Source organism: Solanum verrucosum, unplaced genomic scaffold, assembly GCF_900185275.1.
Source record: "Solanum verrucosum unplaced genomic scaffold, falcon-dt-bn FXZP01000061.1, whole genome shotgun sequence".
Classification (NCBI taxonomy): domain Eukaryota; kingdom Viridiplantae; phylum Streptophyta; class Magnoliopsida; order Solanales; family Solanaceae; genus Solanum; species Solanum verrucosum.
In genome coordinates this window covers 233,701-245,611 of record NW_026020483.1, presented here as the reverse complement: position 1 = coordinate 245,611, position 11,911 = coordinate 233,701, and the positions used below count along the sequence as shown (strand labels likewise).

General features: G+C 36.5%; 1 protein-coding gene across 1 annotated transcript; it reads left to right on the top strand.

Annotated features, from left to right (window-relative positions):
- The first annotated feature begins 2,810 nt into the window (after window positions 1-2,810).
- LOC125809515 (uncharacterized) lies at window positions 2,811-11,535 on the top strand. Its single transcript, XM_049489133.1, has 3 exons — window positions 2,811-3,178; window positions 3,557-3,837; window positions 11,477-11,535. Exons 1-3 carry the CDS (start codon window positions 2,811-2,813, stop codon window positions 11,533-11,535), a joined length of 708 nt encoding a protein of 235 aa, XP_049345090.1.
- Window positions 11,536-11,911: the final 376 nt, after the last annotated feature.

The following is an 11,911-nucleotide window of genomic DNA, read 5'->3' as shown; positions in this document are numbered from 1 at the left end:
TTGCATGAAAGTATTTCAAATAATGATATATGCTAATATTGATTGTTTTAAGATCAACAACTCCATGAACCCTTGCATATCTTAAAATCCTAATTTTTGGGTCTATTGATTATGAGCTAATAATGTGATATTAATGTGTATATTATTATGGGCTATTGATTTATGAATTGTTCTATATTTAATTATGAGGAATTGATGGTCAATTGTGTTATATGGGATGTTGGTCTTGAATGGGCAATTCTGACCCAAGGTTTATGATGATGATGATGAAGTTGTGAATAGATTTGTGATTCTAGTATTATCAATATATATATATATAGATATATTGTAGATGTTAGAATTGTGAGGTTTGATCCCTTTGAAAGTGGGGAGGTGTTTACTTTATAAGCATGTTGTGATCATGGCCTTGTAGACAAAGTTGGGTGATTGTTGTTTTGAGTAATGTTGATTATATGAAGGTAATGTGGTATGATGTGAATTGGGTATGGTTTAAGAGCATGAAAAGTGATCTTGTGTAGAGACTTTACGTGTTATGCTTGGTTGTTGTCTTCTTTGAATGACTTATAATGAAGGTGAGGTTAGGATAGAATATGTTTACCTACTCTAACACCTAGTAAATAATGAAAGAATGTGAAGATGAATGAAAGTAATGGGAGTTAATGCTAATGAAAGAAAGTTAGGTCTATTGTAAGGATAATCTCATAAAGTACTCCTTTAAATGAATGGGGTTCCTAGATAAAAGGTTTTCTCATCTTTGAATCCAAGAGCTTCCTTAATGAATGAATTTGGTTTAGGATGAGTAATCCTTCGTGAGTGGAGATGAGAGTACTTAGTAGCAATCCTTATCCCTAGATGAATGAATGAAATTAATGTCCAACAACATGGGGGAGTAATGTCTAGCACCGAGAGGATATGAAGATGGGTGGATACTCCATCGTTAGTTGAGATGTGAGTATTTAGTAGCAACCCTTGAGATGAGTCCTCCTTCGTGAGTTGAGATGAGAGTACTTAGAAGCAATCATTTTATTCCTTAACTATGTGCCCACATAGGACTAGCTAGTGGTCTCTACCACGTAAAGGCTAAAAAGTATGACCCTACCTTTGGCAAGTGGGGATCCCTCATCCGGTAAGGGTTACTATCGGGATTCCATGTCAAGCTCCATAGTCTATGTCGGTTTACGCTATTCCCCACATTAATGAATGAATTAACTAGGGTCTTTTAAGGATGTACTACTTAGGATAGATGGTGGAATGGGACATCATCTAGACATTGCACAAGCAGACATTTAAGGGAGATCTTGGTGTGTCTTAGTAATAATGATGAATGAATGTTTATTATTGGGCTAATTAATGAAAGTGTTGGTCTTTGAGCATGCTAATGTGAAAGTGAGTCATAATGAATTGAATGTAAGTGCTTTTGTAGAATTGAATGTATGTGATGATTTTATGTCATTAATGAATGAAGTTGCCTAAATGCATTAAGTTGAATGAACGATGAATGTTGAGATGTGAATGGAACTTGTTTTGTGTAGCCTTAAGGATCACTTGGGTGTGCTATGGAGAGGTAGTATGGGCTGCCTCACCATGTCTTACTTAGGTGAGTCTTGGGATAACATTTGATGAGTGTTCTAGTTTAATGAAGTGACTTGTTGGCTTATGTGCTTATATGTCTTATGTGATTAATTGGTGAAGGATGAGGTATGCATGATAAGTGCATTTTGTGTGACCTTAGGGTGGTGCCTTAGTGTGGGTGATGGTATGAGACATTGCCCATACATTGCACAAAGGTATTGCTTAAGGGTTACTTAAGGTGGAGGTCCAAGGCAAAAAGGTAAAAGTAAATGGGTTATGGATGCTTATGATATATTGTGAAGCATATGACTTTGTATTGTTGGTTGTGGCTTGTAAGGTGCCTATTATGTTGATGTTGATGAAGTTTTTATCAAATGGCCTGAAAAGCACAACTTCCAAACAAATGTCCCTTTTAGCATGTTTTGCATATCCTCATACATAGTACGTGTGTTGTACTAACCTCTTTCTTCTATTTTACTACAAGTGTAGGTTGTGGTAACTAGGAGTAGATTGTGCTTTGGAGTTGCTTGGATTGCTACACTCTTCCAAGTCTTTGGTATGTCGTCAAGATTCGAGGACTTTGTTTAAAAGTTTCTTAGTCATTCTAATAGACACTTAAGTTTCATTTCATTTGTAAAGGGTCGTGTCCCTTAGTATGTTTTAAGTTCTTGTTTAAGATTGGCTAAAGTGACTTAGTAGTTCCTCTTGCGTATTGATGTTTTCAAATGTTGATGACTTTTGAAGTCTTATGGTTTTATTGAATAAAAGTTTTAAATTCTTAGTGATTTATGATCTGTGCAATGAATGAATGCTAAGGCAGGTATAAGACCTCCGAGAGGTCGAATACACATGTAATGGCTAGGGAGTGCTCTCGGGTCGTTACAAACTTGGTATCAGAGCATAAAGTTTTAAAGATGACTTTTAGGTTCAAAGTCTCGAAAGCCACGTCTAGTAGAGTCTTTTTCATCGGTGTGAGTCGAGACACATCTATGAGTGAGAGGCTATAGGACGATAGAAGTTTTACTTTCTTTCATTATTCTTAATGTCGTGCCTTAGAGTTTGGTCTATAACTGTCCTTTTCTAAATTTGTCTCTTGTGTTTATAGGCTATGAATACGAGGGCTAACTGGAGGAGAGTGGAAGAAGAGATATATGATGAGGGAGTTCCTCTCTAAAGAGTGCAAGGTGACCAAGCTCATTTAGGTGGGCAAGAGAATGTTGTTCCGGTTGTTCCCCGGTATGACAAATGAGGAGATTAGAAAGGCTTTTCTCTCCCTGGCCTGTGCCATGACTACTCAAGAAAATATATATGTGAGGCCTAGGGTGAATGCTATTGAGAGTACCGTGGCCTCAAGGTTAAGGGATTTCACAAGGATTAACCCTCCTACCTTCTTTGGTTCTAAGATAGATAAGGACCCACAAAACTTTATAGATGAGGTGTTTAAGATTGTGGATGCAATGGGAGTGACTCCTAAGGAGAAGGCGGAGTTGGCTTCTTACCAACTCAAGGATGTACCTCAAGTGTGGTTTGAGCAATGGAGGGATGAGAGACCTATAAAGGCTGACCCAATAGATTGGGGAGTGTTTAAGACGGCCTTTCTTGAAAGGTTTTTCCCCTAATAGTTGAGGGAGAAAAAGTTGGTTAAGTTCATGAACCTACGTCAAGGGAATATGAGTGTGAAGGAATACTCTCTCAAGTTTACCCAACTCTCTAAGTATGCTCCTACCTTTGTAGCAAATTCTAGGGCTAGGATGAATAATTTTGTGATGGGGGTTTCCGGTTTGGTTGAAGAAGAGTGTCGTACGGCCATGCTCCATCATGATATGGATATCTCTAGGCTTATGGTTTAAGCTTACCAACTTGAGGATACAAAGCTTAGGAAGATGAATAGAGATATGAAGAGAGCTAGGCCGAATGAACAAAACCAATATAGGTCTAAGAAGAGGTTCTATAACCAAGATTCTTCAATGGTCAACAATGATAGGGTGTCTAACCCTAAACATCAAAAAGGGAATGGAGGTGGTTCTACTTTTGAGAGGCCTAGGTGTGCTACTTGTGGAAAGCAACATTTGGGCAAGTGTCTTGCCGGTACAGATGAATGCTTTGGATGTGGGAATAAGGGTCATAAGATGAGAGATTTCCCTACACTTAAGGAAAAAGGAAAAGAGACCAATCAAGTTGCTCATGATGGCCCAGATCCAAATGCTCCTAAGAAGAGTCGTTTTTATGTGCTTCAAGCTAACAAGGATAAGGGAATGAATGAAGGTAAGTCAATTTTTCCTTGTTGTTTGATGATAACCTTAGATGGGTTTACCCTAAGTGGGGGATGATGAGTTGAGTAGTAAGGTTGTTAATATCCTTATCTTTTCCTTCTATTCTAATTCAAGCTTGAAAACAAAGAGTTCTTAGTAGCATGTTGCATGTTGGAGTCTTATGTGAATTGAGTTTCCATATTCTTCTTATGATGTGCATATTTTAGTTGAATTCTTGTATAAATAAATAAATGAGTTTTCATGATTATATCCCTCATAAATTATATGCATTTATGAAGAATTGTTTAAATTGCTCCATGAGATGCCTAGTTGAGCATTCCTTGATGTGATCTTGATGTTGCATGATTGTTCTTTTGAGAGAAATTGTATGGTGGGCCTATAAATGTTATAATGAGCATGATATGCTATGGAGAAAGAAGTTCCTCCAAAGAAATGAGAAATGGTAAAATGTTGTGCATATTGAGTGGTAGATGTTATTCCTACTTCCTTGAATTCCATGAAAGTCATGTTGTAATGCTTTTATGTGGAGTTGATGTCTCCTCCTTGATGTGTGCTGTAGTAAAGATATTACACGCTTGTTGTGGGCGGATAGTCCTAGAGTCTTTACTCTATAATTTTTGAAGTGTCATTCGAGGTCGAATGTTCCCAAGTGGGGGATATTGTAACACCCCTCAAAATGAAATAAGATAATTAGAGCTTCACATGAGTGTTAGTAGTTGATAAACTTGTATAAATATTTTAAAATGATTTTATAGGTCAGTTTAGTTGAATTTGAAGTCAAACGTCAAAGAGACGTTTAAGACGTTCGAAAACTCGTTGTTTGCGTGCTAATGTGTTCTAGAGTGTCTTGCATGTTTTTATGTGTCGTATGTAGTCTAATATCAGTGGTGGTGACCCTACTATCCTAATAGACATGTTTAGGGTCCCAACGTCCGGGAACGACTCCCGAAGGACCACCCTAAGGGTCTTTGGAGAGGACCCAAATGTTGGCATAAAAGGCTGCCTAGGCAGTGTGTTGGCAGTCTTGTTCGACGTCCAGAGTGACGCCTCATCAGTTCATTGAGGCCCCGTCAATAGGGGGCGTAGCTCCACACATAGTTGTGGGAGCTTAGCCTCAAATGCTGAGCCTCTATCCCAAACGACGAGCTACCAGGACGGTCCGTCAATAGTGGCAGTCGATTGGTGCCCTGTTTCACTGCCAAGTTTCGGCCAAGTGAGGGGTGAATTTACCAATTCACCCCACGTTCTAATTAGACCATAGACGACTATTTTACCTATTTTTGGGTATTTTAAGTTAGTTAAAACTCTTTAACCTAGAATTAGACCTTATTATTCAATTGAACCTTCCCTCTCAAATAAATTCTCTCTCTAAAACTCCATGGAAGACATTGATGAAGCTTCAAGCTAGGAGATGGGTTCCTACTGATTTCTCCTTTAAATTCCTATGGAAATTAATCACAAAGGTATGGGGATTTTATCTTTGATTCTCCTTTCAATCAAAGAGCCAAATCAAAGTGATTTCAATGTTTTTTTTAAAAACATTAAAAACCCCAATTTCGATTATAAGCTTGGGTTCTTGCATGAAAGTATTTCAAATGATGATTTATGTTAATATTGATGGTTTTAAGATAAAAAAAACTCCACAAACTCTTGCATATCTTGAAATACTAATTTTTGGGTCTAAAGTGGGTCTAATGAATATGAGCTAATAATGTGATATTAATGTGTAGATTGTTATGGGCTATTGATTTATGAATCGTTCTATATTTAATTATGAGTAATTGATGGTCAATTGTGTTATATGGGATGTTGGTCTTGAATGGGCAACCCAAAGTTTATGATGATGATGATGAAGTTGTGAATAGATTTGTGATTCTAGTATTATCAATATATATATATATATATATATATATATATATATATATATATATATTGTAGATGTTAGAATTATGAGGTTTGATCCCTTTGAAACTGGGGAGGTGTTTACTTTATAAGCATGTTGTGATCATGGCCTTGTAGGCAAAATTGGATGATTGTTGTTTTCAGTAATCACTACAAGAAAAAGGGTCAATAATGAAGGCAAAATTATGTAGAGATTCACATATGCATAGGGTCATCTTTGAAATTTCAAATGGTGAAGATCGACTAGAAAAGGGATGACATAGAAGGTCATTGGCTCTTGGACAATTTTCCCAGTGATTGTCTTGATGGCCGGATCATGGGCTCTATCAGCCATTGACAAAAAATTTGACAACCCCAAATCACATAGCTTTGTGGACTTTCAGAAAAATGATTCAAGTGTCAAACCATATGATGTATAAAAAATAGTAACAAAATGAATTTAAGTATAAACACGCCTAAAAGATAAAATTCTAACGATAATAGACCTTTATGGTGTATCTCAAACTTTGTTGATCCACAACGTTACATATGTGTATGTTTGTTTGATGCAGGGGAAACTTAAAAGTTAGTCTATGTCAAAAGTGTGAAACATTTTAAACCTTGAGCAACCCTGTGCTTATCGTTGTTATAAAACATAGCCAAACACTTACATATATTTCTTAATCAGAGAGGTTTCTTTAGTTCACATTGTTATATATGGCAAGGTTAACTAGATATTAAGAACATATACCACATGCTTAGTGAAAAGCATATCTCACACGGGCAGTCCTTAAAAGTTGTGATTTCACTCTCAAACTAGCAAGACTAGCAAATAAAGGTGTTCTAAGCAGTGAATTTTTTTGACATGCAAACAAAACTATTCCACAGAATTAAACTAAAGATCCAGACACAGGGGCAGTAGTTTTTTTTGCGGTGGGTTTAGCTGATCCATAACTGAGTATAGATATATATGTGTCAACCTACTAAAATCTCAACAAATTTTAGATTTGAACTCATAATTTTAACAGTACAATGAGTTCAATGCGGAAAATCTTAAAAGTTGAACCCATTAAATTTAAATATTGGATCCACATTTGTCCAGACATAGTGGGAAGCTCAAACACCAGAATATTTTATTTTCTCAGACATACTTTCTCGTCATCCTTAAAACACAAGTGTTCATACTTGCGTCTTAAAGGACGTTTCAAAAGGAAATACTTTTGTTTCCTAAAATTATTTGCTCATCTGAACCAAACAATGAAAGGGATCAATTGTCATTCCCAAATCCTCCTTTCCCTCAAAGCCCTTTTTTTAATATCAAACCCTAGCCACAATTCTTCAGAGCAAGCCCAATACTCGAAGTTATAGACCTCACGCCAAAACAATCAGTATTAAATAGAACCAATTTCAAAGACTATGATTCTCAACAGGAACTATTCAGCGAGAAACAAAAATATTGTTTTAAACCCAAAAATGAAAAGACGAAGAAAATAGACAAACCTTTTCAAATAGACATATCTTGTCATTCGATTTCCGAATTTTCAGCCACTTTAGACAGAACCAAATGAGACTGCCGACTTTGAGAGAGGAATTTAGAGAGCCCATGCCCTTTCTAAGCTTTAAAATAGAAATGATAGGGTTTTATTATGTGAACGAGGAGGTGTTAATAAATACATTTTTTGTTTCTTTTGACATTGTCACTTATTTCCTTTAAAAATATATCATTAGGGACGAGATGTTTATTCTTTTATGAATCAAATTTAGAGTGTTCGCTAACTTCAAAAATAATAGTTAAAATTAAAGACTAGAAAAAAATATTGTCCCTATAAGTATAGTATTAGGGACCATATTATAACCTCGTCTCTAAATGTTGGTCTTTAATAAACAGTTTTCTTGTAGTGAATGTTGATTATGTAAAGGTAATGTGATATGATGTGAATTGGGTATGGTCTAGGAGCATGAAAGGTGATCTTATGTAGAGACTTTATGTGTTATGCTTGGTTGTTGTCTTCTTTGAATGACTTATAATGAAGGTGAGGTTAGGATAGACCATGTTTAACTACTCTCACACCAAGTGAAGAATGAATGAAAGAATGTGAGGATGAATGAAAAGAATGGGATTTAATGCTAATGAATGAAAGTTGGGTCTATTCTAAGGATAGTTTCATAAAGTACTCCTTTAAATGAATGGGGTTCCTAGATGAAAGGTTTTCTCATCTTTGAATCCAAGAGCTTCCTGAATGAATGAATGTGGGTTAGGATGAGTACTCCTTCGTGAGTTGAGATGGGAGTACTTAGTAGCAATCATTATCTCTAAATGATGAATGAAATGAATGTCCAACTCCATGGGGGAGTAATGTCTAGCACCGAGAGGATATTAAGATGGGTGGATACTCCTTCGTTAGTTGAGATGTGAATATTTAGTAGGAACCCTTGACATTGGTGCTCCTTCGTGAGTTGAGATGAGAGTACTTAGAAGCAATCGTTTTATCCATTAACTATGTGCCCACATAGGAGTAGCTAGTGGTCTCTACCACGTAAAGGCTAAAAGAATGACCCTACCTTAGGCAAGTGGGGATCCCTCATCCGATAAGGGTTACTACCGGGATTCCATGTCAAGCTCCATGGTCTATGTCAGTTTACGCTCTTCCCCCACATTAATGAATGAATGAATGAACTAGGGTCTCTTACGGATGTACTACTTAGGATAGGTTGTTGAATGAGACATCATCTAGACATGGCACAAGTAGACATTTAAGGGAGATCTTGGTGTGTCTTAGTAATGATGATGAATGAATGATTCTTATTGGGCTAATTGATGAAATTGTTGGTCTTTGAGCATGCTAATGTGAAAGTGAGTCATAATGAATTAAATGTAAGTGCTTATGTGTAATTGAATGTATGTGATGATTTTATGTCATTAATGAGTGAAGTTGCCTAAATACATTAGATTAAATGAACGATGTATGTTGAGATGTGAATGGAGCTTGTCTTGTGTAGCCTTAAGGATCACTTGGGCGTGGTATGGAGAGGTAGTATGGGCTGCCTTACCATGTATTACTTAGGTGAGTCTTGGGATGACATTTGATGAGTGTTCAGTTTAATGAAGTGACTTGTTGGATTATGTGCTTATATGTCTTATGTGATTAATTGGTGAAGGATGAGGTATGCATGGTAAGTGCACTTTGTGTGACCTTAGAGTTGTGCCTTAGTGTGGGTGATGGTATGGGACTTTTCCCATACATTGCACAAAGGTATTGCTTAAGGATTACTTAAGGTGGAGGTCTAAGACAAGAAGGTAAAGGTAAATGGGTTATGTATGCTTTTGATGTATTGTGAAGCATATGACTTTGTATTGTTGGTTGTGACTTGTAAGGTGCCTATTATGTTGATGTTCATGAGGTATTTATCAAAATGGCATGAAAATCATAGCTTCCAAACAAATGTCCCTTTTAGCATGTTTTGCATATCCTCATACTTAGTACGTGTGTTGTACTAACCCCTTTCTTCTATTTTACTACAAGTGTAGGTTATGGTAACTAGGAGTAGATTGTGCTTTGCAGTTGCTTGGATTGCTTCACTCTTCCAAGCCTTTGGTATGTACTCAAGATTCGAGGACTATGTTTAGATGTTTCTTAGTCATTTTAATAGACACTTAAGTTTCATTACATTTGTAAAGGGCCGTGTCCCTTAGTACGTTTTAAGTTCTTGTTATGATTGGTTAAAAAGATTTAGTAGTTCCGCTTGCGTATTGATGTTTTATTGAATAAACGTTTTAAATTCTTAGTGATTTTGTGATTTGTGCGATGAATGAATGCTAAGGCTGCTATAAGACCTCCGAGAGGTCGAATACGCATGTAACGGCTAGGGATGCTCTCGGGTCGTTACATAAACATGAAGCCCCCACTCTCATTTTTCATGTTCACTCGATGCTAAGCTCCAAATCCCTTTATAAACATCTTTAAGACATTATTTAACATTAGTTCATGACGTAGGCTTTAGGGACTTAATCTCTCATATCATATAGCTCAAATATTTCTAAGATGAGAATGACCTTTCATCATACAACCTACATTATGTGAGAGTGACCTTTCACATAGTCATACCATATTCATAAAATAGTCTAGTTTAGAGTACAATTGAGGAAACCTTTCAAGAGACTCACTTTCACTAGATTATCATAAACCTTATTCACTCATTTGTGTGTGTACATATGTGAGAAAGCCTTTCACATAAACACCTTTATGCAACAAATATTCATACCTTGCTAATCATACACTTTGCACGCATAATAAGATGTAAGGGTGCATATAAGAGTTAACCTTTCAATAGACAACATAATACATCATATTCATAGCTATACATGTAGAGTGTGTGTGTGCATATTGGTCCTCATAGTGACATAATATCAACCACATTGATATTGAGTGAACTTCCCTTCAAGGGATCACAACACATTCACAATGTCCCCAAATCATGAGCAATTCACATATAAAGCCTTTAGGAATTCTAGACGACACACCCACCCACGCTTCATCAAAGGAGACAAAGACTCATTTAACATTGAATAGGTACTCCTAACATGTATATGATCACACATTCATATAGGGGTCATATAGGTAGGGGTCATTCCACGATAGTACTTAGCATAATAAATCATGTAGACCACACCTTATCCCTAACATTATCATTCACATTATACTGCTCATCATCAACACACTTTAAACATCATGCTAGCATTGAGGATTTCATACATAACCTTCATAGCACAACTACATAAACATATGCATCATAATCATCAATTCACTTCACATCCATTGCCTTCAAGGCGATTATCTCAACATGCATAGATAGACAAGAAGTAAAGACCGCCACCATAAGTGGACCAAACCACACAACATCAATTCTCATACTATAGACTAGAAGTTAGGTCAACTTACCAATTCTCCAAGCCATGATCTCCATGGATCAATCCTAAACAATTCATAATCAATTGACATAGATAGCAATAGGAATCAACAATTTAATTCAATAACATCAACATAATCTAAGTACAATTCTATAAACAAAGGGATCAACCCATAACTTTGCCCATAAGGCCATAATTCTCAACTCATCAATATACTAACAATTCAACATGAATAAGTATATATAATCATAGGAAACACCAATACAATGTAATCTAAACATAATTTCACCAATAGAGATCATATTCACAAAGACCCACATCATAGGCCAATTTTTGGGAATTTGGGGAGAACGGATTCTTCAAGAATTCCTTTGAATATTATCTTATAAACCTTAATTCCACATTAATTCATCAATAGAATGTTTTATAAAATCATTTGACAAGGGACCCATGTTTAGACTGAAAATTAGGAATTTTGGTCTTTGAATCACTTTCGAAAATCTTTGATAGAACTCCTTGAATGAGAGGTTATTCAAGAATCAAGAGTTACCATACCTTAATTATTAAAGACCTATGAAATTGAAGAAGAAATCAGTTGAAAACCCATCTTCTAGCTTGAGCTTCATCAAGGTCTTCAATGGGGTTTGTGAGAGAATCTATTTTGAAAGGGAAGGGTCATTTTGAAGAATGGGGTCTAATTCTAGGTTTTGGGGTTTTAACCAATTTAAAATACCCTAAAATAGGTAGAATAACCGTTTATAATAATTACCCAAAGTACCCAAACCACCCCTCACTTATTTGGACCTTTTAAACAGGTCAAACTTGAGTTTTATTTTCGCAGATTTCATCGGGAACCAAGTCCGCGATGCGAAGGTGTTCCATGGAGTTTCTGGAGATTAAATTCTGCGAAAGTAGAGTCCGTGGTGTCTTCACAACGTGGAGCCAATTTTTGGCCGTTTGTGGAGAGGTCCGCGACGCGGAGCCACTCCCTCCATGAACAACTTCAAGATGCCTTGGCAACTTGTTTGGCCAAGGGTTAGGGTCCTCCTCGGGGACACTTAGGGTGGTCCCGGGGAGTCGTACCCGAATGTTTTGACCCTAAAAACATTTATTAAGATATTAGGGTCACCTACACTGATTTAGTCTCCAAACAACACATAAAAACATGAACAACATACTAGAACACACCAACACGTAAAAGACTAGTTTCCAAACGTCTTGATTGTCCCTTGACGTTTGACTTCTAAACTCTTTAAAACTGACTGAAAAGGCTATT

Coding starts and splice junctions, on each gene's coding strand:
- LOC125809515 (XM_049489133.1), top strand. CDS start 2,811: ATGACAAATGAGGAGATTAGAAAGGCTTTTCTCTCCCTGGCCTGTGCC. Junction 3,179..3,556: donor AAGACGGCCTTTCTTGAAAG/GTTTTTCCCCTA, acceptor CAACAATGATAG/GGTGTCTAACCCTAAACATC. Junction 3,838..11,476: donor GGATAAGGGAATGAATGAAG/GTAAGTCAATTT, acceptor TTATTTTCGCAG/ATTTCATCGGGAACCAAGTC.